This window comes from Orcinus orca, chromosome 8, assembly GCF_937001465.1.
Source record: "Orcinus orca chromosome 8, mOrcOrc1.1, whole genome shotgun sequence".
NCBI lineage: Eukaryota > Metazoa > Chordata > Mammalia > Artiodactyla > Delphinidae > Orcinus > Orcinus orca.
Window position 1 is genome coordinate 6941543 of NC_064566.1, and position 25927 is coordinate 6967469.

Below are 25927 nucleotides of genomic sequence, written 5' to 3' on the forward strand. Positions count from 1 at the left end.
CCTGGTCTGGGAAGATCCCACATGCCGAAGAACAACTAAGCCTGAGCGCCACAACTACTGAGCCTGCGCGCAGCAACGGAGACCCAACGCGGCCAAAAATAAATAAATAAATTTATAAAAAAAAAAAAAAAAAAAAAAAAAGAATCCGCCTGCCAATACAGGGGACACGGGTTCGAGCCCTGTCCGGGAGGATCCCACATACCGCGGAGCAACTAAGCCCGTGCGCCACAACTACTGAGCCTGCGCTCTAGAGCCCGTGTGCACCACAACTACTGAGCCTGCGCTCTAGAGCCCATGTGCACCACAACTACTGAGCCTGCGCTCTAGAGCCCATGTGCACCACAACTACTGAGGCTGCGCTCTAGAGCCCGCGAGCCACAACCACTGAAGCCCGTGTGCCTAGAGCCCATGCTCCGCAACAAGAGAAGACACCACAGTGAGAAACCCGCGCACCACAACGAAGAGTAGCCCCCGCTCGCCGCAACTAGAGAAAGCCCGCGCGCAGCAGCAAAGACCCAACACAGCCAAAATAAATAAAATTAAAAAAAAAAAAAAAGTACATATATTAAAAAAAAGCTCCCCGTCACGTGGGCTTGGATCTCCCTGACCAGGCTGCCCCTGCCAGGACACCAGCGAGGCTGGCCACGCCCTTGGCCTCTCTTCTGCCCTTCAGACCTACTCAGCCAGTCTCTGGGCCCACAGTTCCTGAGGCTCCAGGCCCCACTCACCTTGAACAGGGGCGTGAGGACAACAGCCCCTGCGCTGCCAAACTCGAAGGCGGTCAACAGCTGGGGCAGCACCTTGTGGCGGCAGAAATCCTCAGGGAACGAGTCTAGGCTCTTGCTCAGCTCTTGGAAGAACTTTTGCTTCTCGGCTGGCTCTTTGATCTGGTGGAGCATGGACAGGATGCAGGGAACGGGAAATCAGCCTGGTCACGGTCTCGTCAGCCACGGGCAAGGACGGGGGTCACCTCCAACCCGAAGGTAAACTTAAGCTTGGGGTGCCAGATGGGCTGGGTTCAAATCCCAACTCTCCCATTTATTAGCCGTGTGACCTTAGGCGAGTTCCCCCACCTGTAAAATGGGGTAATAACTGTACTGTCTCACAGAACTGTGCCAAGGATTCAACCAGAAAACTCACATGAAAGCTGCCCGGCACACTGGAGGCGCTCAGTCAGTGACCGTCATTATTGTCACTGCCACCTGGCCTGCTGCTGTGAAAGCAGCCACTAGGGGGATCAAGCCCTTTATCAGCGTTGCCTCTGCTCCTCAGGACGACACAAGGTGTGAGTACCATTAACCCCACGGCACAGACGAGAAAACAGGCTTAGTGAGGCCAAGGGGCTCACTCTGGCACCCTGGGCCTGGCTGGGTTGGGCACACCTGCAGCTCCGTGGGTGGAGGTCGTGGCAGGCTGTGGAAAGGCAGGGATGAGGTGCAGTTTACCCCCAGAGCTTGTCCTCCCACTGGGCCCGAACAGGCCAGGCTGTCAGCTCGATGGTCTCCTTCAGTCCTCCTAACCTCCCCGAGGCTGTAATACCCACAACTCACACTTCCTGAGCACAAACTACGTGCCAGGCAGGTTACGTGCTAAAACCTTTACACAGTTGAAATAATCCAATGAGGAAGCTGAGGCACAGAGAGGGCAAGGAGCTTGTCCAAAGTTACACAGCTAAGAAGCCGTCAAGGAAGGGTATGAGCCGGTGGTGTGGCACCTCTGCTGTGCTACAGGCTGTGAAGAAGTGCTGTCATTCCCCCATTTACAAAGGAGGAGACTGAGGCTCAAGGTCACCAGGCAGGAATGGTAGGGCATGGATTATAACCCTGTCCTGTACGCTTCCAAAGTCCCTGTGCTCTCTGCTGTACCCTCACCGCCAGAGCTGCTGCCTGGGCCAGAAGAGGTGATCTCTAACTGGGGTTGGGGAGGACCTGGTTGGCCCTTGAGCAGCTCAATCTAGTGTGGGAGGCAGGCTTGGTGCTCTGACGACAGGGTTCAGGGGAGCAAAGGCCCAGAGAGAGGCCAAACCGCATCCAAGGTTGCACACTGAGAGTCACAGCCGGGCTCTCTCCACCGCTGCGCTCAATGATGGGAAGAGGGGCCACTGGGCACTGCCCTCCCACGCTCTCATCGGGACCTGCCAGAAACAGCCTATTTCCTGTGGGGCACATATTACGGAGAAGGGCAGCCCGGCAGAGCCAGCCATGTGAGAAGAACTCCACGTAACAGAGCTCCTGCTGTCCCTACACTGCCCAGGAGGCAACAGGGCTCAGCGTTTCCAGCACCTTCTTCAGCTCATGTTCCCATCCTCGGAAGGCCTCCCAGCCCCTATCTGAGTCAAGATTCCACAGACCATCGAGGTCTGTGGAAGTGTCTGTCACCCCTCCCCCACTCCGGATTCTCAGTCACCTCTCTGTGTGCCCCACACAAGGCCGGGTCAGAACGGGTGTCCAGGGCAGAGCCTCCCTCCTTCATTCCCTACAACAGTGCTATGGGTCAGCAGATACTATAGTTATTCTCACTGGGCAGATATGGAAACTGAGGTTCAATGAGGTTAAGCTGAGGGGTCCCTCCTTACCATCTTTCCATTTGCTGTTCCCTCTGCCTGGAACATTCTTCACCAGTTACCATCCCCATGACTCCCACCTTCACACCCTTCAGGTCACAGCTCAAACATCACCCTTGAGAGAGCCCTTCCCTAAACACCCAACCCTCACTGTTTTCCTTCCCGGCACTTATCCACATTCCAGGAAGCACAGCTTTCCTCATTTATGGTTTTTTTGTCCCTTTCCCCCAGTGACAGTCCCCAAGGCTGGGGGCCTGGTCCATTTACCCCCCACCCTGCTACCCACACCACAGCCCAACATTCAGGGCCAGTGCCAGTTAACAGAGTGCCAGGAGCAGTCACTAAGCCCCACTATGTGCCGGAAACTACACTATGCAAGTCAGACTCACTGACTCCTCACCCTGCTCCTTTGACGTAGGTGCTGTTATTAGGACTGAACTTCAGCCAAGAGAAGTCACACATAAATGACAGTTGGAGGCAGGGTTTGAACCCAGACAGCGTAGCTCCACAGTCTGTGCTTGTCTCCTGGGGTCTAATGATCAGGGAGCCTATAAAGTGGGGACGGGACACAGGGGTGAGGAACGTAGGGCCAGAGCCCAGGGTGGGGCAGGGGACTCACCTGAATCTCTTCCAGGAAGAGGTTGGTCTCCACAAAGCGGTTGTTCATGAAGCCACCAGGTGCCCGGCAGTTCTGCAGGAAGCGGGCTGGGTTGGGACGTACCTTGGGGTTGGCTCCAACCAGCTCACAGTAATGGGGCACCAGTGACTTGGGGATCTGTGGGAGAAGCGTCAGGGTCAGGGCAGGGGCTGGCTGGCTGGTGGAGAGGGGCCGGGTGGGGTCAGACACTCACCTTCCCAGGGTTTCGTAGGGCGGCTGCACGAGGTAGGGGCCCATTGAAGACTTCCCAGATGAGGCAGCCCAAGCGCCACATGTCAGCTGACCTGAGGCGGTGACCAGAGCTGCTCAAGGCCCTGCCACCTCCAGCATAGGCCTCCAATCTACCCTGGGCACTAGGCGCTCACTGCATGGCAAACCCTGGGCTGTGTTCCTCAGCTAATCCCCCCATCAGCCCCGAGAAGCACGTTTCATTAGCCCCATTTGACAGATAAGGAAACTGAGGCTCAGAAGAGCAAGGACATCCACCCCAGGTCACACAACTTTAAAATTCAGAACCACCTGACCCCAAAGCCTGTGTTTATCCTGCCCTACCTCCCTGAGGATCCTGGGAGCAAGGAGTGGGCCCCACCCTGAGGACCCTAGTTTCCTCCTCAGTCAGGTGGCAGGGGATAGGGGAGTACCAGCTAATCTAGGGGTCCTGAGGCTGCAGGGGCTTCCAGAATAGGGCAGGGTGGGGCATGCCACCACCACCCCCCCACAGTCACCCACCACTTCTCTCTGACCGCTCTGCCACTGCCATCGGCCAACTCCGGGGGATCGTACTGCTCAAGCTCGGGGATCCCCTTGCGGGGAGGTCCCCCGCCATTGCCCTGGGCGGAATACATGTAGTCCAGGCCCCCAAGCTTCCACTCGCCAGCGCGGTCCACGAACACAGCGGCCATGCAGACATTGTTGTGGATGAGGCTGCAGTCGTTGACCAGGAAGCTGAGGGCTTTCTGGGGGCAGAAGGAGCCATCACAGCCCAGTAGCTGCAGCCCCCCATCCCTGCTCTCATCACCACTGCCCCCCACCTCACCACAATCTGGTGTAGCCCCCATGAGAGCTCCAGTTCCCTCAGGTCACCAGCCTCTGCTCGCGCCTTGAGGTACGCTCCCAGCGGGGTCACAGCCTCTGTCACTATGTGGAGGCATCTGTCTGTCTGAAGGGGACACGGGGGATCAGGGAGGGATGGGGCGAGAGGAAGGCGAGATGAGAGACATGATGGGGAGAGGGGTGGAGAAGAGGAAGTCAAATCTGGGGGGCGCTGGGGCAGAAGGGCTGGAAACTGGCAGGAAGGCAGAAGCCAGGAGTGGGAGACTGGGAAAAGGTGAGGGGCAGAGACGGGGCAGACTGAGCAGCAGGTAGGTACCTCCAGCCCATCGATGTAGGCCAGGATGTTGGGGTGCCGGAGAGTTTTGAGGCGCTTGAAGGCAGCTTTGGCCACCTGGGTCTGCTCTTCGACGCCGGGCTTCACGTCATACACGAAGATGGACACCGGGCTGCCTGTGGCCTGTGGGAGGGCGGAGCGGCCTCAGGTGTGTGGGCCGGGTCGCGGGCAGACCACTCCACCTCCGAGATGGTCCCCGGAGCTGGTTCAGTGCCGGAAAGGAAGGGCCGCCGGCCTGGTCTCTCCCCAAGTCAACCCTTGGGGACTGAGTCGGGCCCACGTAACCCTGGTTGGGTCCGCCTGTCGGTCCCTCGGTCCTTCCGCCCGCCACGTCGGCACTGCCCGTCCCCCCGCCCGGCCCGTAGCCCTAGAGGCTCCGCAGCCACGTCAGGCGGGCGCGACGCGGCGGAGCCGGCGGCGCTGACTAGGCGAGACCGAGGTCCGCTGCGGCCTGCAGAGCGGGGTCGCTCTTACCTTCTTACGGCCGCGGTGCAGGACCCAGGGCCCGGGAGGGCCGCCCTCGGGGAGTTCCGGGCTGAGCTCAAACGGGAAATCCCGGACCGGGTCCCGGGCAAAGAACCACATCGTCCCCGCCACCACCGCGGGATCGGGGTCCTCAGCTCCTGGTCCTCCGGCGGCCCGAGCCGGGGCGGGGCGGGGCGAGGGCGGGGCCGGATAGGGGGCGGGGCTACGGTCGGTCGGGGCGGAGCCTATGGGCGGAGCAGGGGCGGAGGGGAGCCGGGAGACCACCCCTCGGCTAGCCACCGGGCCTAGATAGAGCGCGCTGGCTGGGAGTCGCCAGTTACCAGCTTTGGCGCCCTGGCAGGTCACCCAAACTCTCAGCGCCTCTGTGTCCTTAAATCTAAAATGTGGGTGGTAATAGAGTCCACCTCCCAGCGTTATATAAGGATTAGAGCTTGAGAAGGGGCTGAGGATGGGGAAACCGAGGCAAGGAAGCTGAGAGATAGGGAGACAGCTGGAAGACGAAGTCGACAGACAGACATGAAGGGGGTGCAGTGTTCAGTGGGGAAAAGGCTTAGGGAGGGCGATTGTACCCAAGCCAGACTCTCTGTCCCACCAGCCAGTGGGCACCTCCAGGATCCGATGAGGCATCGTGTTGGTGGAATGAGAAGTGACCAGGGGAGAGAGGCACAAGGAAGCAGAGCCCCGGAAAATGAGCGTGGTTGGGGAGCAGAGAGTGAAGCAAAGGCCCTGGGAAAGTCTAGGAACCCTGGGATGGGGGAGGGGACCTGGGGGAGGGAAAAGGCAGTGACCCCAGGAAAGGAGAAGGATAGAGGAGGAACAGCCCAGCAAGTCTAGAAGAAGCCAGGGGGCCAGGAGGGGCCCCTGCTCTCCTGGGCCCAGCAGACTTGGCTGTCTGGTCTTCAGGGCCAGAATCTCCTCCAGGTCCCCCAGTTGCCTGTGCAGATAGGGGCTGTCTGTGGCAAAGTGGTGTCAGAAGCTCAAATGCCATTCATACTGATGGAGACCCAGCCCCTTAGCTGGACAGAGCCCAATGTCCAGAAGCGGCTGGGCTGGCAATGGCTCCTCTGCAGGTAAGGTCTCAGGGGACCCAGGGTTGGGGACAGACCCGCAACCACACCCTACGGAGCATGGATAGATTCTGGGACTGATTATGAAATGTCTGGTGGGGATGCCTTTGGGAGTGGATTCAAGGGCAGGGATGCCAAAGTCAGTAGAGCTGGGTTTGAATCCCAGCCCAGCCCCCCTCACCAGCTGTGAGAACTCACCTTACCTGGGAGCCTCAGTTCCTCCATCTATAAATTGGGGTGCCTCACCTAACATAAAACAGCTGCTCAGCGGAGACTTAGTCTCCCTTTTCTTGTCCAAGTACCTGTGCAGGACACTCAGAGGGAGGATCAGACACAGTGTTGGCTGCTCGGGGCCAAATAGAAATAGTAACTAGAGATTCTTCTGCGGCTTCGCTAGGAAGATGCTGACAACACTGTGAATATGGAATTTGCAAGGTTGGAGCGTGGGGAGCATCTTGTCATGGGAGGGGGGCAAGCAGAGGGCTTGAATGCCAGAATACAGAGTCTGAAACTGTTTGATTTTCTGTTTTTTTTTACTTTTTGGCCTCACCGCGTGGCCTATGGGATCTTAGTTCCCCGACCAGGGATTGAACCCGTGCCCCCCGTACTGGAAGCGTGGAGTCTTAACCACCGGGCCGCCAGGGAAGTCCCAGAGTCTGGAACTTTACCCTACCGAAAGCTGAGCTATGAGTTTGTGAGTGTGGAATGATGGAACATGGCAGGCTGGGGCGGGGTGATGCTTTGGGGTAGAGATCACGGTTGGAGGGGAGGGTTTAAGAACACAGGGTTCACGTGGTAGTGTTTAGTTAGTGGCACATTCTCTATGCACCTGCCAAATGTTAGGCCTGTGCCATGCAGGGCGCCTCATCTGGAGAGGAAACCAGTGCAGGAAGGGCAGGGCCACTGGGCTGGGGGGAGATCTTGGAGTCCCAGTGCACAGAAGAACAGCGAGGAGGTGAAACAGACTGGGCAGAGGACAACAGGAAGCACAGTTACAAATGAAGAGCCAGAAAGGGATTTGCCGCCCAGATTCTCTAAGTAACCTGCTTCTCCAGCAAAGCTTGGCGCAGAGAGGCTGGCAGCCTAGGAAGGAACAGCATCCCTTTCCCAAGTTCTCACTTTGAGCCTGTCCTCACATTGTGAGCCCTCCATTTCATCAACTAGAAAATGAGGATAATACCAGTTCCTCTTCACTGCCCTATGTGGGGGACCAATGTTGTTCCCACCTTACAGATGAGGAAACTGAGGCTCTGAAGGCTTACGCAGTAGGAAGTGGCAGTGCCTGAGTGCTGCTGGCTGCTTCCCTCACCTGCCAGGATGAGCGCACACAGCCCTGCAGCCCTGCCGTGACCCTAGGAGGCCCCAGGGCAGGCAGGCCTGCGGTTCACGGGTGCATCAGGAGGCCCGTTGCTCCAGAGGAGATACAGTAGGATGTCAAGCAGGAGAACCTGTAGGCAGATGCCTCAGTTCGAATCCCATATCTGTGAGATCTTGGGCCAGTCACTTCACTTCTTTTCCTCATGTGTAAAATGAGGATTATAAAAGTAACTATGTAAGTGTTTGCCACTGTGGTGAGTAGAAGTATTCGGCCCCATATAAATAGCACACTGGGAAGGGAAATGGAAAGCCTTGAAAAGGAAGCTGTAAACAACAATTGTGGCATGGATGCAAGAAGAAGAGAGGGTGATTGGAAAGGCTCAAAGATGGAAGTGATTTATTAACCAGAGATCTTCAGGCGATGACATGGGAGATGAAAACAACCCATGGAGGCGGAAAATATCAATAAAACTCTCAGAAGTGTTGCCTCCGACAACAAGTCTCGGTGAGGAAAGGAAGCTGGAATCACGGTCAGTGCTAGGCCAGTGTTTTCAGTCTTGCAATACATTAAGGTAATGAAATGATTTTACTTTCTCCAGGAAACTGATAGCTCTTTATTACAACTGTAATTTTTTGTTTATTATTAGGTAAGTCATGTTCCTCTCATTTCACGAAGAGAAACATTTTTCAGTTCCTACGTTGATAAGCAGTAAAAATCCTTTGGTTCTGAATACAAATCCTTTGTATTCACGTAACATTCTGCCCTGAGAGCATCAAGAGTTGGGATGAGGAAGAATTTGGGATTTCAGGCACTGCTGCTGGGAATTAATTGGCACAGCTGTAGTGAAGGACAAGTTGGCAATACCTGTTAAGCAGTTTCCCCCAGTCATTCCACTTCTAGAAATGTATCCTACACAAACCCTCATTCAGGTATGCAAAGATTTATACAAAGCAATGTAATTGTTAGAGCCTGGATTATCAAGCCAGACCTCCTGTATCCTAGCTCTCTGCTTATGAGCTTTGTGACTTTGGGCAAGTTACTTACTCTCTTTGTGCCTCAGTTTTCTTACCTGTAAAATGGGTGGAATAATAGTATCTAGTTCATAGGTGTGGTATGCTCAAAGATATCCACATCCTAATCCCTGGAACCTGTGAATATGTTACCTTACATAGTAAAAGGGTCTTTACTGTTTTGATTAAGTTAAGGGTCTTGAAATGGGGAGATTATCCTGGATTATCTGGATGGGCCTGATGTAGTTACAAGGGTCCTTGTAAGAGGAAGGCAGGAAGATCACAGTGAGTAGTAGGAGGTGGACAATGGGAGCAAGAGGGTGGAATGATGGGAGGAAGGGGTCATGAGCCAAGGAATGCAGATGGCCTCTAGAAGCTGAAAAAGACAAGGAAACAGATTCTCCCCTGCAGCCTCCAGAAGGACGCAGCCCTGCTGTCACCTTCATTTTAGACTTCTGACATCCAGACTGTAAGATAATGAATGTGTGTTGTTTTAAGCCACAAAGTTTGTGGCAATTTGTTAGAGCAGCCGTAGGAGCTAATACACTAGGCATGTTGTGAGGATTCGTGAGTTAGTATATGTAATTGCTTCAGTGCCTAGGATGCAGCAAGTGTTCAATAAATGACATCTCTTCTGTGGATCGTAGGGCTGTTCGTAATCATGGAAAACTAGAAAAATCCAAATGTCCATCAGGAATGGAGTGATTCAAAATTCCATCCATACTATGGAACCACAACAACAGTTGGTAAGAAAGAGGCTTCTCTACAGGTTCTGACATGGAGAAATGATGATTATGGTAGAGATACTACAGCTGTTTTCTGAGTGCCCCCTGCATGGCAGGCACTGAGCTAGGTGCTCTCCCTACAGGATCTTGTCTGATCTTCATAACAATATGGGGGCTCTGCGCCAGTCAGAGAGAAACCACAAAGTGATTTGAACAAGGGAAGTCTAATGTAAAGAATTATTAACTGTAACAGGATTGGAATAACAAGGAATTGCCTAGTAAGAAGTACAGAGAACTCTAGGGACTTCCCTGGTGGTCCAGTGGTTAAGACTCCACACTTCCATTGCAGGGGGCACGCATTCCAACCCTGGTCAGGGAACTAAGGTCCTGCATGCCCCATGGCGAGGCCAAAAGAGAAAAAACAAAAAAAAAAAGAAAAAGAAAAGGATTGGGAGATTGGGATTGACATATATACACCAGTATGTATAAAATAGATAACGAATAAAAACCTTCTGTATAAAAATAAATAAATAAAAATTTTTTAAAGAAAAGAAAAAGATGTATAAAAAAAAAGAGAGAGAGACAGAACTCGAAAGAATACAGGAATAACAAGTATACGGAGCAGCCCCCAACCCTAGGGCTGAGATAGAGCCCGCCTCCTGCCCCAAGTGTGAGATCCAGATTTGGCTGGAGAGGGAATGGCTGGGGCTCAGTGGATAGTAGAGAAGTGGCTCAAGTGCTGTGCACACCCCATGGAACTTGCTGGAAAACCACCCTCTAGGGTGCTGGGGAAAGCTGTTCATGGGGAAGTGACTCACTAGAAGCGGTCCACTTCTCCTAGGGTGGGGGCTGAGGGCTGCTGGCCACCTGCACTGCAGGAACCCGTTGCTAGAAAATCTGCCCTGGGGAGGTGAGTCGGGAAATTGGCCGCGCTGCAGAAGCCCGCCGAGAGGAACGCCTTCAAACCCGGAAGTAAAACCTTCATCAAGCAGTGTCTGTTAGCGCCCTCTACTGGTAAAATTTAACATTGTGCCATCTGGCAAAGGAAAATTATTTAAAGGGCCCGGATTCATATTCACAAAGCGGGCAAACATGATGAATTTGGAGCTGAGAGTCAATAAATTAATAACTGGCACAGAATCATTAGTTTCACTTTTGCAGGTGAGAAAACGGAGGCTCCGTAGAGGGGAAGCAGCACAACCAGTGCTAGGATTTGCTTTGCTCTACAAAGTGCTTAGAAAGCCGATTGCAAAATTATCCATGTTATGTCATTGTGGTAATAACTCCACCAACCATAAATATGCACAGACATACTCTCCAGCATGAAGGAATACATACCGAACGGCAGTGGTTTCCTCCAGGACATGGGGATTACAGGGAGTTCTCCTTGCTGTATTATTAGATTGAACAGTATGAAATTGCTGTCTTTATATGTCAAAAATAGCGAAATATTGGTAAATTCATACAGTTCAACATAATATTTATTTCTTTGATGTGATGTTTGAAGTTTTCACAATAAGTGAATTCCTTTTGTAAACAGGAAACTATATATGTATATATATACTTACACACATACATATGTATATGTGTAATTTCATTATATATGTGTAATTATATATTTTTCATTATAAAAACATATATATAATATAAATGTACATATTATGTATGCATGTATGAATGCTTTGGAAAATCCCCCCTCCACCTGTCTTTTGCCAGTTGAGGTATATTTCCCTACAATAAAATAAAAACTTTAAGTTTAGCTATCAGGGCTCCAAAGACTTCAGGGAAAAATATTTCTTGTTCAACTCACTGCAAGATTCTGAAAGCCACTTGCTAGTGGTCCATGCTTTGTTTCTTGATGACTTATCACAGGATAAAATGATCAGTTGTGTTTTTTCTACTTATTTTAGGAGATTTAGTCATGAAAACAGAAAAACTGCTATTAAACAATGGTGGATCTTATGTGGCAGTTACCCAAATTTAATTTTAGAATTAAATCTAAGTCTAAAAATTGATAATTAAAGAAACATTTAGGGAATTCCCTGGTGGTCCAGTGGTTAGGACTTGGCGCTTTCACTGCTGTGGGCTGGGGTTCAATCCTTGGTTGAGGAACTAAAGATCCTGCAAGCTGCGTGATGTGGTCAAAAAAAAAAAAAAAAAAGTAAAAATTTAAAAGTCTGCAAAATTGTATGAGAATAACTTTAAGGTAAAAGTTACTTTGCCTTCAGTACTATTACATTTCAAAAAATTGTTCTGTGGTTTTTGTTTTGTTTTTATGCTTGTTTGTTTAGTAAATACAATGCTTTAAAAAAAGAAGCTGTTCGTGATTCTGGCCTGTTGTGGCAGGCAGAATAATGACCTCCTAAAAATGTCCATATCCTAATCCTCAAAACCTGTGAATATGTTACTTGACAAACGGGGAATTAAGGTTGTAGATGGAATTAAGCTTACTAATCACCTGACCTTAAGATAGATTATGCTAGTAAGGTGGATAGCTAGTGGGAAGCAGCTGCATGGCACAGGGATATCGGTTCGGTGTTTTGTGACCGCCTGGAGGGGTGGGATAGGGAGGGGGGGAGGGAGGGAGGGAGACGCAAGAGGGAAGAGATATGGTAACATATGTATATGTATAACTGATTCACTTTGCTATAAAGCAGAAACTAACCCACCATTGTAAAGCAATTATACCCCAATAAAGATGTTAAAAAAAATAAAAAAGATAGATTATGCTAGATTTTCCTGGTGGGCCCAGTGTAATCACAAGAGTCCTTGAAATTAAAGAAATACAGTGCAGCAGAATATATATTCTTCTCAAATATACATGGCACAGTGTTCAGAATAAAGTATATGCTAGGCTGAAAAATAAGCCTCGATAAATTTAAAAGGATGTAAATAATATAAAGTGTGTTCTCTGAAAAAATAAAATAAAAAAAATAAAGTGTGTTCTCTGAAAAAATAAAATAAAAAAAAATAAAGTGTGTTCTCTGAACACAATCAAATGAAATTAGAAATGAGTTACAGAAAGAAATTTTGGAAACTTAAATATGTGGAAATTAAAACTAACAAACTCCTAAATAAGGAAGAATCAAAAGGGAAACTAGAAAATATTTTGAGATGAATAAAAATGAAGACAGGGCTTCCCTGGTGGTGCAGTAGTTGAGAATCTGCCTGCTAATGCAGGGGACATGGGTTCGAGCCCTGGTCTGGAAAGATCCCACATGCCGCAGAGCGACTAGGCCCGTGAGCCACAACTACTGAGCCTGCGCGTCTGGAGCCTGTGCTCCGCAACAAGAGAGGCCGCGATAGTGAGAGGCCCGTGCACCGCGATGAAGAGTGGCCCCCACTTGCCACAACTAGAGAAAGCCCTCGCACAGAAACGAAGACCCAACACAGCCAAAACTAAAAAATAAATTAATAAAAAAAAAATGAAGACAAAACATACCAAAACTTATGGGATGCAGCCAAAGCAGTGCTTAGAGGGAAATTTATTGCTATAAATGCCTATATTAAAAAAGAAGAAACATTTCAAATCAATAACCTAAACTTCTATCTTAAAACACTAGAAAAAGAAGAGAAAATTAAGCCTGCAGCAAGTGGAAGGAAGGAAATAATAAAGTTAAGAATGGAGATTGGGTGGGGTGGGCAAATTGGTAGAAGGGGGTTGAAAGGTACAAATTTCCAGTTATAAAATGAATAAGACATGGGGAGGTAATGTACAGCATGGTGACTACAGCTTCTAATACTGTCTTGCATATTTGAAAGTAGCTAGGGGAGTGGACCTTGAAAGTGCTCATTACAAGAAAATAATGTTTTGTAACTATGTATGGTGATGGATGTTAACTGGACTATTGTGGTGATCATTTTGCAATATATACAAATATTGAATCATTATGTTGTACACCTGAAACTTTAAAAAATTAACTCTATTTCTCAATAAAACTGGAAAAAATCAATTATTTTTTTAAAGTGTGGAAATTAATGAAATAGAAAAACAATAGAGAAAAAATAATGAAACCGAAATCTAGTTCTTTGAAAATATCAGTAAACTTGACAAACCTTTAGCTAGGTTGACCGAGAAAAAAAATGAGAGAAGACTCAAATTACTAGAATCAGAGTGAAAGAAGGGACTTTACTAATGACTTCATAACAATTAAAAGGATTATAAAGGAACACTATAAGTAATTGTATGCCAATAAACTAGATAACTTAGATGAAATGGACAAATTTCTAGAAATATACAAACTCCCCAAATTGACTCAAGAAGAAAGAAACAATGTGAATAGATCTATAACAAGTTGAGATTGAATTAGCAATCAATCAAAAAATAAATAAATAAAAAACCACCACACAGGAAGCAAAAAAACTACACACCAAGGACTTCCCTGGTAGTCCAGTGGTTAAGACTCCATACTTCCAATGCAGGGGACGCAGCTTCGATCCCTGGTCAGGGAACTAAGATCCCACAAGCTGCACAGTGTGGCCAAAAAGTAAACAAACAAACAAAACCCAAAAAACTACATGCAAAGAAAAGTCCAGGGCTTCCCTGGTGGCACAGTGGTTGAGAGTCCGCCTGCCGATGCAGGGGACACGGGTTCGTGCCCCGGTCCGGGAAGATCCCACATGCCGCGGAGCGGCTGGGCCCGTGCCGTGAGCCACGGCCGCTGAGCCTACGCATCCGGAGCCTGTGCTCCGCAACGGGAGAGGCCACAACAGTGAGAGGCCCGCGTACTGAAAAAAAAAAAAAAAAAAAAGTCCAGGCCCAGATGATTTCACTGGTGACTTCTACCAAACATTTAAAAAAGAATGTTAATTCTTTACAAACACTTCCAAAAAATAGAAGAGGGAACACTTCCCAACTCATTCTCTGTAGTCACTACTACCCTATACCCAAACCGGAAAAAACATCACAAGAAAACTACAGACCAAAATCTCTTATGAATATGGATGCAAAACTCTCCAAACCAGTAAACCAAATCCAGCAACATATATTATATATATAATATAATAAATATACATATATTATATATATAATTATATGCCATGATCAACTAGGATTTATCCTAAGAATGAAAAGTTGGTTTAACATCTGATAATCAATTAATGTAATGTACCATATTAATGGAATAAAAAAACAAACCAAAAAAAATGATCCTCTCAATAGATGCAGAAAAAGCATTTGATAAAAATCGAACACACTTTCATGATAAAAATACTCAACAAACTAGGAATAGAATGGAACTTCCTTGGGACTTCCCTGGTGGTCCAGTGGTTAAGACTTCGCCTTCCAACACAGGGGGTAAAAGCCCACATACCTCGGGGCCAAAAAACCAAAACATAAAAACAGAAGCAGTATTGTAACAAATTCAATAAAGACTTTAAAAATGGTCCACATCAGGACGTCCCTGGTGACACAGTGGTTAAGAATCCGCCTGCCAGAAAAAAAAAAAGAGAATCCGCCTGCCAGTGCAGAGGGCATGGTTTCGATCCCTGATCTGGGAAGGTCCCACATGCTGTGGAGCAACTAAGCCCATGTGCCACAACTACGGAGCCTGTGCTCTAGAGCCTTTGAGCCACAACTACTGAGCCTGTGCGCCACAACTACTGAAGCCCGCGCGCCTAGAGCCTGTGCTCTGCAACAAGAGAAGCCACCGCAATGAGAAGCATGCATACCACACAAAGAGTTGCCCCGGCTCACCGCAAGTAGAGAAAGCCCACACGCAGCAACAAAGACCCAACCCAGCCAAAAATAAATTAATTAATTAATTTTTTAAAAAAAGATCCATTATATATATAATGGAATAAATTATATATAATTATTATTCATATATATAATGGAATAAATACTCAGCCATTAAAAAGTATGAAAATTTTTAAAAAGTAAATTTAGAAAAAAAAAATGGTCCACATCAAAAAATCTTAAAAAAAAAAAAAAAGAATGGAACGTCCTTAACCTGATAGGGCAGCTATGAAAAACCCACAGCTAACATCATACTTAATGGTGAAAGACTGGATGTTTTTCTCCTAATGTCAAGAATAAGACAAGGATATCCACCTTACCACCTGCATTCAACATTATACTGGAGGTTCTAGCTAAGGCAGTTAGACAAGAAGAAACAAAAAGCATCTAGGCTGGAAAGGAAGAATTAAAACTGCCTCTGTTTGACATGGAAGCAACCTAAATGTCCATCAATAGAAGAATGGATAAAGAAGTTGTGGTACATATATGCAATGGAATATTACTCAGCCATAAAATAAGAACAGAATAATGCCATTTGCAGCAACATGGGTGGACCTAGAGATTGTCATACTGAGTGAAGTAAGTGACAGAGAAAGACAAATATCATATGATAGTGTTTACATGTGGAATCTAAAAAAAAGGTGCAAATGAACTTATCTACAAAACAGAAATAAACTTACAGAGGTAGAAAGCAAACTTATGGTTACCGGGGGTAAGAGGGGTAGAGATAAATCGGAAGATTGGGATTGACATATACACACTACTATATACAAGATATATAACTAATAAGGACCTACTATATAGCACAGGGAACTCTACTCAATACTCTATAATGGCCTGTATGGGAAAAGAATCTAAAAAAGAGTGGATATATGTATATTATAACTGATTCTCTTTACTGTACACCTGAAACTAACACAACATTGTAAATCAACCATGCTCCAGTAAAAATAAAAAAAAAAAACTATCTGTATTTGCAGATGACATGATATTTTATACAGAAAATCCAAAGGAGTTCATGAAAAAGCTATTAAAATTAATAAAGGAGTTCAGCAAGGTTGCAGGATACAAGATCAATATTAAAAAGTCCTATACATTAGCAATGAAATTAAGAAAACAATTCCATTTACAATAGCATCAAAAGAATAAAATATTTGGGAATAAATTTGACTAAAGAAGTGCAAAATTTATATTCTGAAAATTACAAAAACATGGTTGAAACACTAACGTAGATCTAAGTCAGTGGGAAAGCATCTCACATTCATGGGTCAAAAACTTAATATTATTAAGATGGCAGTACTCCCCAGATTGATCTACAGATTGAGCACAATCCCTATCAGAATTCCAGCTGGCTTCTTTGTAGAAATTAACAAGCTGATTTTAAAATTCACATGGAATTGCAAGGGATTCATAGTAGCCAAAACGATCTTGAAAAAGAACAAAATTGGAGGACTCACTCTTTTCCGATTTTTTAAAAATAAATTTATTTATTTTATTTTTATTTATTTTTGGCTGTGTTGGGTCTTTGTTGCTGTGCCCGGGATTTCTCTAGTGTGGCGAGCGGGGCTTTCGCTAGTTGCGGCAGGCGGGGGCTACTCTTTGTTGCAGTGTGTGGGCTTCTCACTGCGGTGGCTTCTCTTGTTGCGGAGCATGGGCTCTACATGTGCAGGCTTTAGTAGTTGTGGCTCACGGGCTCTAGAGCGCAGGCTCAGTAGTTACTGTGCACGGGCTTAGTCGCTTCGCGGCATGTGGGATCTTTCCGGACCAGAGCTCGAACCCGTGTCCCCTGCATTGGCAGGCGGATTCTTAACCACTGCGCCACCAAGGAAGCCCTCTTTTCTGATTTTAAAACTTACTCCAGGGGCTTCCCTGGTGGCGCAGTGGTTAAGAATCCGCCTGCCAATGCAGGGGACACGGGTTCGAGCCCTGGGCCAGGAAGATCCCACATGCCGCGGAGCAACTAAACCCGTGCGCCACAACTACTGAAGCCCATGTGCCTAGAGCCCGTGCTCCGCAACAAGAGAAGCCACCGCAATGAGAAGCCCGTGCACCGCATTGAAGACCCAATACAGCCAAAATAAATAAATAAATAAACTTACTCCAAAGCAATAGTAATCAAGACAGTGTGGTACAGTCATAAGAATAAACATACAGGGAAATGGAATAGAATTAAGAGTTCTGAAATACCTTGACTACGGTGATGGTTACACAGGTACATTTGTCAGAGCTCATCAACCTGTACACTTAAAAGACAGGAATTTTACGGAATTCCCTGGTGGTCCAGTGGTTAGGACTCTGCACTTTTACTGCAGGGGCTTGTGTCCCATCCCTGGTCGGGGAACTAAGATCCTGCAAACCATGCAGTGCGGCCAAAAAAAAAAGGTAAGAATTTTATTGTATGTAAACATATAGTGGAGATGCGTTTTTCAAAAAACATCTCTCCTGGTTTGAAGAAGAAAGCCAAAATACAACAGAATCTTCACAAAGCACACACTGTTCAATGTTTCACCCAGCCTAAAGGAGTTTCACATTTACCCACAGCAGACTGTGATGTGTGACAAAGTGCCAATGTCGCTGCTTTTGGTTTATCTGATGACGTTTCTCTACAGATAAAAATCTTTCCCAAGTGATTCCTGTGGGGGACTTGGAAGGAGCCCTTAGTTTGAGATGGGAAAGATGGAGCCAGGAAGTGGGCACAGGCAGATCATGTAAGGCTCCTCAGTCAGGTCATGGAGTTTGACTATCTCCACGGGAGAAAACGGGACCATCAAGGGGGGTGGCACGATCAGATCTGTACATTAGAAACATCTGTCAGGCCACAGCCTGGGAAAGGACTGGAAGGAGTAAAGCCATCATGTAGAGAACATTCCGGAGGGGTTGTGGATGCACAGTTGGGGGACCTGGGCCAGGGCAGAGGTGGTAGGCGGTGAGAGGCATGGATGGTGCAGAAGCTATGCAGGAGGTAGAGGGTCAGGAAGAGGAAAGGGACCTGGGGCAGGGAGCAGGAGAGGGGAGAGCCACGCAGGAGGAAGGAGGCTGCAGGACCACATGGAGCAGAGGGGCAGGGTATGTTTGTGTGGTGGGTGACGGAGGGCAGCTCTAAGGACTGGCTGCCCCAGAAGCTGGGGGAATGTAGGGTGCCAAGAATTTCATCCTTGGGAGGTTCCCATCTGGAGGGTCCTCAAATGGTTCAGAGGAAGCAGGAGCAGCTTGTGAGGGCTTGGGGTCCAGGGGCAGAATGTGGGGCAGAAGGCAACTTCTGAAAAGCAACAACTGAATCCAGATGACATCTTCAGGTGCTGAGGGAAAGTGAGGGCTACTGAAAATGCCATACCCAGCCCAACTATCCTTGAAAGCAGAGAGTGAAATAAAGATATTTCAAACAAAGGCTCTGAGTATTTACCACTCAGAAATCCTTGCTGAGAGAACTTCCAGAAGTACCTTAGGAAGAAGGAACTTGAACCCAGAAGGAAGGAACAGGATTCAAGAAAGCAAGGGTGAGCTGAGAACCTGGGGCACAAGTGGGCCAGTGTGAATAATCAGTGCCCTGGTTACAAATGTAAGGGTGACACGATTAGAAATCATGTGACAGTTTCAAAGCCTTGGAAGGAGAGGCAAAAGGAATCAAGAGAAAGTGAAAGTGGGGGAGGCTGGGGAAAAGAGAGTGGGGTGGGGAGCAGGGGGTGTGTCCCCAAAGCTCAGGAGTAGGCTGGGGAGAGACACCTCCTGGAATCGAGGGTGTAACCCCACGGACAAACAGCCTTCCAGCCTCCTGCCTTGGCTCACGCTGTTTCCCTCCCTTGGGGTGACTTTCCTCCTGTCCTCGCATGAGTGAGTCCCAACATTTTGTCAAGGTCCGACTCAGATGCCTCCTCCTCCAGGAAGCCCACCCTCCTCCCAGCCCCGGAGGCCCTTGGCCTGACCGTAATGGCCAATGCACCCAGCATTCATGACCGTGTCAGGGCTGATGGCGCGGGCTCCCTGAGTACAGGGCCCATGTTGCTCTGTCACTGGACCCAGGCACAGCTGGCTGGCGAGTGTGTGTTGAGAATGTGAGTTGTGTGTGTGCCAGGCTGCCTGGATTCAAATCTCAGCCCGGTGACTGCTGGGAGCACGTGGATGAGTGTTACGAGTGAGCGAGCGGAGGGAGGATGGGACAGTCTGGTCAGGCAGAGGGATGAAGGGACAGCATTGTCTCCCAGTGGCCTGGCTCCACCTGGGCAGAAATGGATGCAGCTCGAGCCACCTGTTTGTCTGTCAGTTGCCTGGGCCCAGGAACGTCTGGTTCCCAGGGACAACATTTCAGCTCTGAGGTGGGCTGGCCTGGGAACCGGTCGACTTCCACCACCACCCCTCTCCCTCCCCCAACGTCACTTCTCTGGGGCAAGTGGCCCAGGTCAGGCGGGGGTGAGAGCACGCCCCCGCTTGCCCCCCTGCTCCACGTCCTCACATCTTCCTTCCCAGGCTTGTTGGCCCCCCATTGCCCTACACCCCCTCTGCTATTGTTCCAGGCTCCAGGCAGGAGCTGGGAGGGGCCAGGGCTCAGGGGAGGCCAGGACCACCTCACTTCTCTCCCTTTTGACTCCACCTTCTGGGGGCACCTGGGCTGCCAGGAGGGCTGGGTATGGGCTTCCCTCCCCGGTGGGAAAAGGAAGGGAGGCCACACCGTTTGCTGGGTATTGGCAGTGTCACTGTTGCAGGTCTGTGATGCTGAATCCCGGTGGTGCCTCTGGGGCTCCCATCCCTGGACACAGGTGCTGAGGTGGGCTAGGGACGGGGGTGGCTTCCGGGGAGGGTTTGGAAGCTGAGGTCTAAGGCCGGGCAGCTGGTGTGGCCAGGGCAAGTCACCCCAGGTCATCTCATGCAGTCTGGGGTTTCAAATGCCCTCTGCATTGCCCCACCACAGTGGGGACCATCCCCTGAGCCCAGTCCAGATAGGCAACGGACCCTCCGACAGCTCTCAGTCCCCCACAAACCGGCTCCGGCTCGCCTGGCAGCAAATGCAACTCCACCCTTCCGGGCCAGAAGCCAGGCTCACCCCAGCGCTTCCTCTCCTGTCCCACGAAGGCCACCAGCAGGCGATCTGGGTTCCAATCACCTGGTACCACCACCTCCGCTGCCCCTCCCCCAGCTGCCAGGCCACCAGCCTCCTTTGCTGCGCCCCTGTAGCAGCTGCCTCACTGGTCTCCCCTGCACCCCCCTGTCCTCCATCCACCAGAGGGATCTTTACAGAATGTAAGGCAGGTCACCGGACTCCACTGCTCAAGACCCTCCGACAGCTCCCACTTCACTCACGTGAAGGCAGACGCCCCCCACCTTGGCCTGTGAGGCCAGGGCCACCTGTTCTGTTTCCACTCTGCCCACTCTCGGGCTTGGCAGGACTGCCGTCCAAAGTAAAACACTTTGGGTTCTACTAAATCTGGTCCATGATTCCATTTGTTCCAGATTGTTCCAAACTGTTGTATGGAGTTCAGTGATGAGTTTCTTTGCCTGAAACCATAAAGTTGAAGTATCACATGTAATAGTGAGTTGATTTGGTGCATTTCTCAGTTAAAAAATAATAGTCATTATAACTTGCTGTATCATTTTTGCAACTTTTCTGTAAGTCTAAAAACATTATAAAATAAAAAGGTTATTAAAATAAAAAAGATGGGACTTCCCTGGTGGCGCAGTGGTTAAGAATCCACCTGCCAATGCCGGGGACATGGGTTTGAGCCCTGGTCCGGGAAGATCCCACATGCCACGGAGCAACTAAGCCTGTGTGCCATAACTACTGAGCCCACGTGCCACAACTACTGAAGCCCGTGTGCCTAGAGCCCTGCTCCTCAACAAGAGAAGCCACCGCAATGAGAAGCCTGTGCACCACAGTGAAAAGTAGCCCCTGCTCGCCGCAACCAGAGAAAGCCTGCGCGCAGCAATGCAGCCAAAAATAAATAAATAAATAAAAATTTTAAAATAAAATAAAGAAGAAAGGGGGGGGAATTCCCTGGCAGTCCAGTGGTTAGTACTCCGTGCTTCCACTGCTGGGGGTGCAGGTTCGATCCCTTGTCGGGGAACTAAGAAAAGGGGTGTGGGAAGGGGAGAAATTGTACTGAAAAAGGAATCACTGGGCTTCCCTGGTGGTGCAGTGGTTGAGAGTCTGCCTGCCGATGCAGGGGACACGGGTTCGTGCTCCGGTCCGGGAAGATCCCGCATGCTGCGGAGCGGCTGGGCCGTGTGCCATGGCCGCTGAGCCTGTGTGTCCGGAGCCTGTGCTCCTCAACGGGAGAGGCCACAACAGTGAGAGGCCCGCTTACCGCAAAAAAAAAAAAAAAGGAATCACTGTCTAAAAAGCGGTATACGTTTGTAAGAGTGGCTCTGGTGAAAAGTTGGCAAGTGTGTAGCAACACCAGGGTCTGTGACCAGGGCTGTGCACACACATGTCTGTTCAGGAGGGTGTGGTCCTCCTGTTTTAGCGGAGTGAACCAGAGCATGACCCTGGGTCAGTGCCCAGGCAGGGCTTGGACGGAAACCAGAACACAGGTTCCAGGAGGCTGGGGAACACGCAGGAGGGGGCTCAAGGCACGATGGCCCAGGCAAGGGCTGAGGGAGCTTCTGAGCTGAACCTTGAAGGAGTGGGATTTCCTCTGAGATGGGTGAGGGCAGAGAGTATTCCAGCAAGGGGGAAAGGCATGAGGGAAGGCCAGAGACGGGACAGGAGGGGCTGTGTGTGGGGTGTGGGTGGTTCCTGTAGGGGAAGGAAGGGACTGCTGGTCAAGTGGGTGTGGGTATCAGAGGCTGGATAGAGGCCAGTGAGGTGGGCACAGCCAGAATGTGCACGGGAACCCTAACAGGCAGTCTGTGAAGGCGGATGGGCAGGGAGCAGAGAAGGGCCTGGAAGACACCCTGTCGCCATAGCCTCGGGGAGGTGAATGTAGGGCTCTGCTTCAAGACTTGAGCTGCTGAGGAGAGTCCACTGTTTCTCTTTGTATCCCCAGCATCTTCTCAGCGTTTGGCGCACAGTAAGTGTGCAAGAGATGCTTGTTCATGTGTGTGTATATTCTTTATTTTACAGTTTCTCGATGTACAATAAACTGCAAGTAATTGAAGTATATAATTTGATGAGTGTTGACATGTGTACATCCATGAAACCAACAATCAAGGCAATGAACATGATCATCACCCCCAAGGTTTCCTTGTGCCCCTTTGTAACTCCTAGTCAGCTGTTATTGGCTGTTATTTTAGATTAGGTTTTTTTTTTTGCGGTATGTGGGCCTCTCACTGCTGTGGCCGCTCCCGTTGCGGAGCACAGGCTCCAGACACGCAGGCTCAGCGGCCATGGCTCACGGGCCCAGCCGCTCCGCGGCATGTGGGATCTTCCCGGACCGGGGCACGAACCCGTGTCCCCTGCATCGGCAGGCAGACTCTCAACCACTGCACCACCAGGGAAGCCCTAGATTAGTTTTTATTTTTGACAATTTTGCATAAATGGAACCAGACAGTGTGTAGTTTTTTGTGTTTTTTTTTTGGCCGCACCATGCAGCTTGCAGGATCATAGTTCCCTGACCAGGGATTGAACCTGCACCCTCAGCAGTGAAAGCACAGAGTCCTAACCACTGGACCGCCAGGGAATTCCCTGTATGTACTTTAAAAAAAACTGGTTTCTTTCTCACAACATAATTATTTTGAAATTGCTCCATGTTATTGTGCACATCAGTGGTTTGTTCAAGATTTAAAACTTCTGGGTTTCCCTGGTGGCGCAGTGGTTGAGAGTCCGCCTGCCGATGCAGGGGACACGGGTTCGTGCCCCGGTCCGGGAAGATCCCACATGCCGCGGAGCGGCTGGGCCCGTGAGCCATGGCCGCTGGGTCTGCGCGTCCGGAGCCTGTGCTCCGCAACGGGAGAGGCCACAGCAGTGAGAGGCCCGCGTACCGCAAAAAAAAAAAAAAAAAAGCTGTTACAATTCAACAATAAAAGGATAAACATCCCAATAACAACATTGGCCAAAAAAAAATTGAATAGACACTACACCTAAGAAGATATATAAATAGCAAGTAAGCACATGAAAAGATACTCAGCACTACTGGTCATAGAGAAATGCAAATTAAAATCACAATGAGACACCACTACATATTCACTAGAATAGCTAAAATTTAAAGATATGATCACCTGGTGGCGCAGTGGTTAAGAATCCGCCTGCCAATGCAGGGGACACGGGTTCGAGCCCTGGTCTGGGAAGATCCCACATGCCGTGGAGCAACTGAGCCCATGTGCCACAACTACTGAGCCCGCACGCCACAACAATGGAAGCCCACGCGCCTAGAGCCCGTGCTCCACAACAAGATAAGCCACCGCAATGAGAAGTCCGTGCACTGCAACCAAGAGTAACCCCTGCTCCCCGCAACTAGAGAAAGCCAGTGCACAGCAACAGACACACACAACACAGCCAAAAATAAAAACAAATAAAATAAATAAATTTATTTTAAAAAATAAAATAAAGATATGATCATACCAAATGATGGTGAGTATGGAGCAATTGGAACTCTCATACACTGTTGGTGGGAATGCAAAATGGTACAACCACTTGGGGAAATAGCTTGGAAATTTCTTAAAAACTATGCATCATAATTACTAAAAATGGGAAGTAACTGAAATTATAATATCCATGCAATTGAATACTACTCAGCAATAAAAATAAACGTTTGTTGAAAGAACAAGTGTATTATGAAGTATTCCAAGGACAGGGTTTGCAATACTGCATTTGTTCACTAGATGGCGGCAAAAGCCCACTCATTTCCAGTTCCATACATTTGCATCTCCTGTGGCTACTCTTCTCACTGCAGCAGGCAGACAGGGCATCGTCCCCATTTAAACAGAGGAAAAACAGAGTCCTGGAAAGGGCAGGTGACACTCCATTTGCCAACTTGTCAGAGCCAGGAGCCAGGATCTGACCTATGTCGCCTATATTTTCTGAGCTTCTGAATCAACAACCCTGCTAGAGGGCTTCCCTCGTGGCGCAGTGGTTGAGAATCTGCTTGCCAATGCAGGGGACACGGATTCAATCCCTGGTCCAGGAAGATCCCACATGCCTCTGAGCAGCTAAGCCCGTGCGCCACAACTACTGAGCCTGCACTCTAGAGCCCGCGAGCCACAACTACGGAAGCCCGCATGCCTAGAGCCCGGGCTCCGCAACAAGAGAAGCCACCGCAATGAGAAGCCCGCGCACCGCAACGAAGACTAGCCCCGGCTCGCCACAACTAGAGAAAAGCCCGTGCGCATCAACAAAGACCGAACGTAGCCAAAAAAAAACCCTGCTAGACACTCCCACTTCTCACTTTCCCCAATACCCTGCCCCTCCCTCCAAGTCTTCTCATTTTCCTAGTTGCACTCTTACTGAAGTCAGAAATCTGCTTCCCAAATCCAAACCAACTAGCCCTGGGCCTGGGAGACTTGAGGGCAAGTTTGGAGAGGCTGGGAAATGGTGGAGCTGTCACTTAACTCAGGTTTGTTTTAGTCACCCACTGCAGTACTGGAATTATCAGAATAATGAAATCCAAAAAAAAAGAAAAAAAAAACCCAGAGTGAAAAAGTCTTTTGTACAGCTGGAGGAGTAAATAAAGGACTTTCCTGAGGTTCGTTTATATTATCAAGATCTAGGCCCCTGCCTTGGACATAACCTTCAGAGGAATTTTATGGTGGCCTCCTTCTTTTTGTGCTCAGAAGGAGGAAATGACTTCTGGCCTCCTTCTTTGCCCCTTCCTGTCGCTGACCCTGGCCTTGACATTGTCCAATCCTGGCCAGTTTTGAGCCTGCTCAGCACCAGGAAACACGTAGCCCCTGGTGAATCCCCAGCCTCTCCTCTCTTACTCCTTTGCTCTCCAGTGAAGTCCTTGCGCTTCCTGGGAGTCTTCCAGCTCTGCAAGAACAGAGACTTCTCCAAAAGATGCTGAAACTGGGCATCAATTCAGAATAGGCACTTAAGCCCAGGGACCATTGTGTTGGGGGCTGGTCTGCTGCTGACCTGTCTGGACAGTTGATTTTATTATTTTAATTGAAGTATAGTTGATTTACAACGTTGGGTTTCAGGTGAACAGCAAAGTGAATATACATATAATTACATACATATATATTTTTTCAGATTCTTTTCCATTATAGGTTATTACAAGATATTGAATATAGTTCCCTGTGCTATACAGTAGGTCCTGGTTTATTTTCTATGTAGTTGGACAGTTGACACACATTCATGCACTGAAGTAAAAGCAACAGAGAATTCAAGTGTTGGGGACCAGGGTTCAAATTCCAGCCCTGCTGCCTTGCCAGTGACCCAATCAGAGCTTGTTTCCCCATTTGCAACACATGAGCAACTTAACGTGAGTTCGGTAATGTAGGACAAAGCTGTTTGCTGAGGCCCCTCCCCTCCACCGGGCTGAGGGTGTAGCCAGGCTGGGAGACCGGTGCTAGGTGCAGCATCTTCTTCAGAACTGTGTCCCACACTTAGGTTTCACTGGCCAGGTTTACTGGAAGGAGACGCTCCTACTCATTCAGGGAATACAGGGAGGAGGCAAGGACCTCTCAGGGGTTTAGAAGATGGGTGGGACCGTGAGGGTTTTCCAGTTGCAAGTGAGAGGGATGATCTGCAGGTTTACAGGCCATTCCACAGGACAAGTGACATGACCAGCTTGTAGCTTGGGAAATGACAACTGATTAAAAAACTGAGTCACTTAAGACGTCAGAGGGAACAGCAGAGAGCTTTTTAACCAGCTTTAAGTACTTTCATAGAAGAAATGGTAATACCGCTCCTCTCCATGTCCCCCCAGCTGTTTTTCTTCATCCCAGCCCAGCTCACAGCCAACTGCTGAACAGCAGAAAGTAGGCTGCTTTAAAGAAGTGTCCATTTTTCCCTGTAGGGATGTTGCTGGGCCTTCAGCTCACCCAAGGCACCGCTTTCCCCCCTCCAGGTCCCTGCTCTACTTGGGAGATTAGACTGCATGACAGTG

The 25927-nt window shown here is 49.0% G+C and overlaps 1 protein-coding gene across 6 annotated transcripts in view; it reads right to left on the minus strand.

Annotated features, from left to right (window-relative positions):
* The window catches only part of SCYL1 (SCY1 like pseudokinase 1), a 12622-nt gene extending 7341 nt beyond the window's left edge, over nucleotides 1–5281 (minus strand). For 3 of the 6 annotated variants that reach the window (XM_033416681.2, XM_033416674.2, XM_049713071.1), the window contains exons 1-7: nucleotides 5083–5280; nucleotides 4591–4731; nucleotides 4258–4380; nucleotides 3951–4177; nucleotides 3415–3505; nucleotides 3183–3338; nucleotides 729–887 (exon numbers count right to left, since the gene is read on the minus strand). In XM_033416681.2, the coding sequence (XP_033272572.1) occupies nucleotides 729–887; nucleotides 3183–3338; nucleotides 3415–3505; nucleotides 3951–4177; nucleotides 4258–4380; nucleotides 4591–4731; nucleotides 5083–5193 (1008 nt within the window). In that variant the 5' untranslated portion in view covers nucleotides 5194–5280. Of the gene's footprint in view, nucleotides 1–728; nucleotides 888–3182; nucleotides 3339–3414; nucleotides 3506–3950; nucleotides 4178–4257; nucleotides 4381–4590; nucleotides 4732–5082 lie in introns of all 6 variants that reach the window. The other 3 variants (XM_033416677.2, XM_049713070.1, XM_012538100.3) reach the window with 2 other exon arrangements.
* Between the last annotated feature and the right edge of the window lie 20646 nt (nucleotides 5282–25927).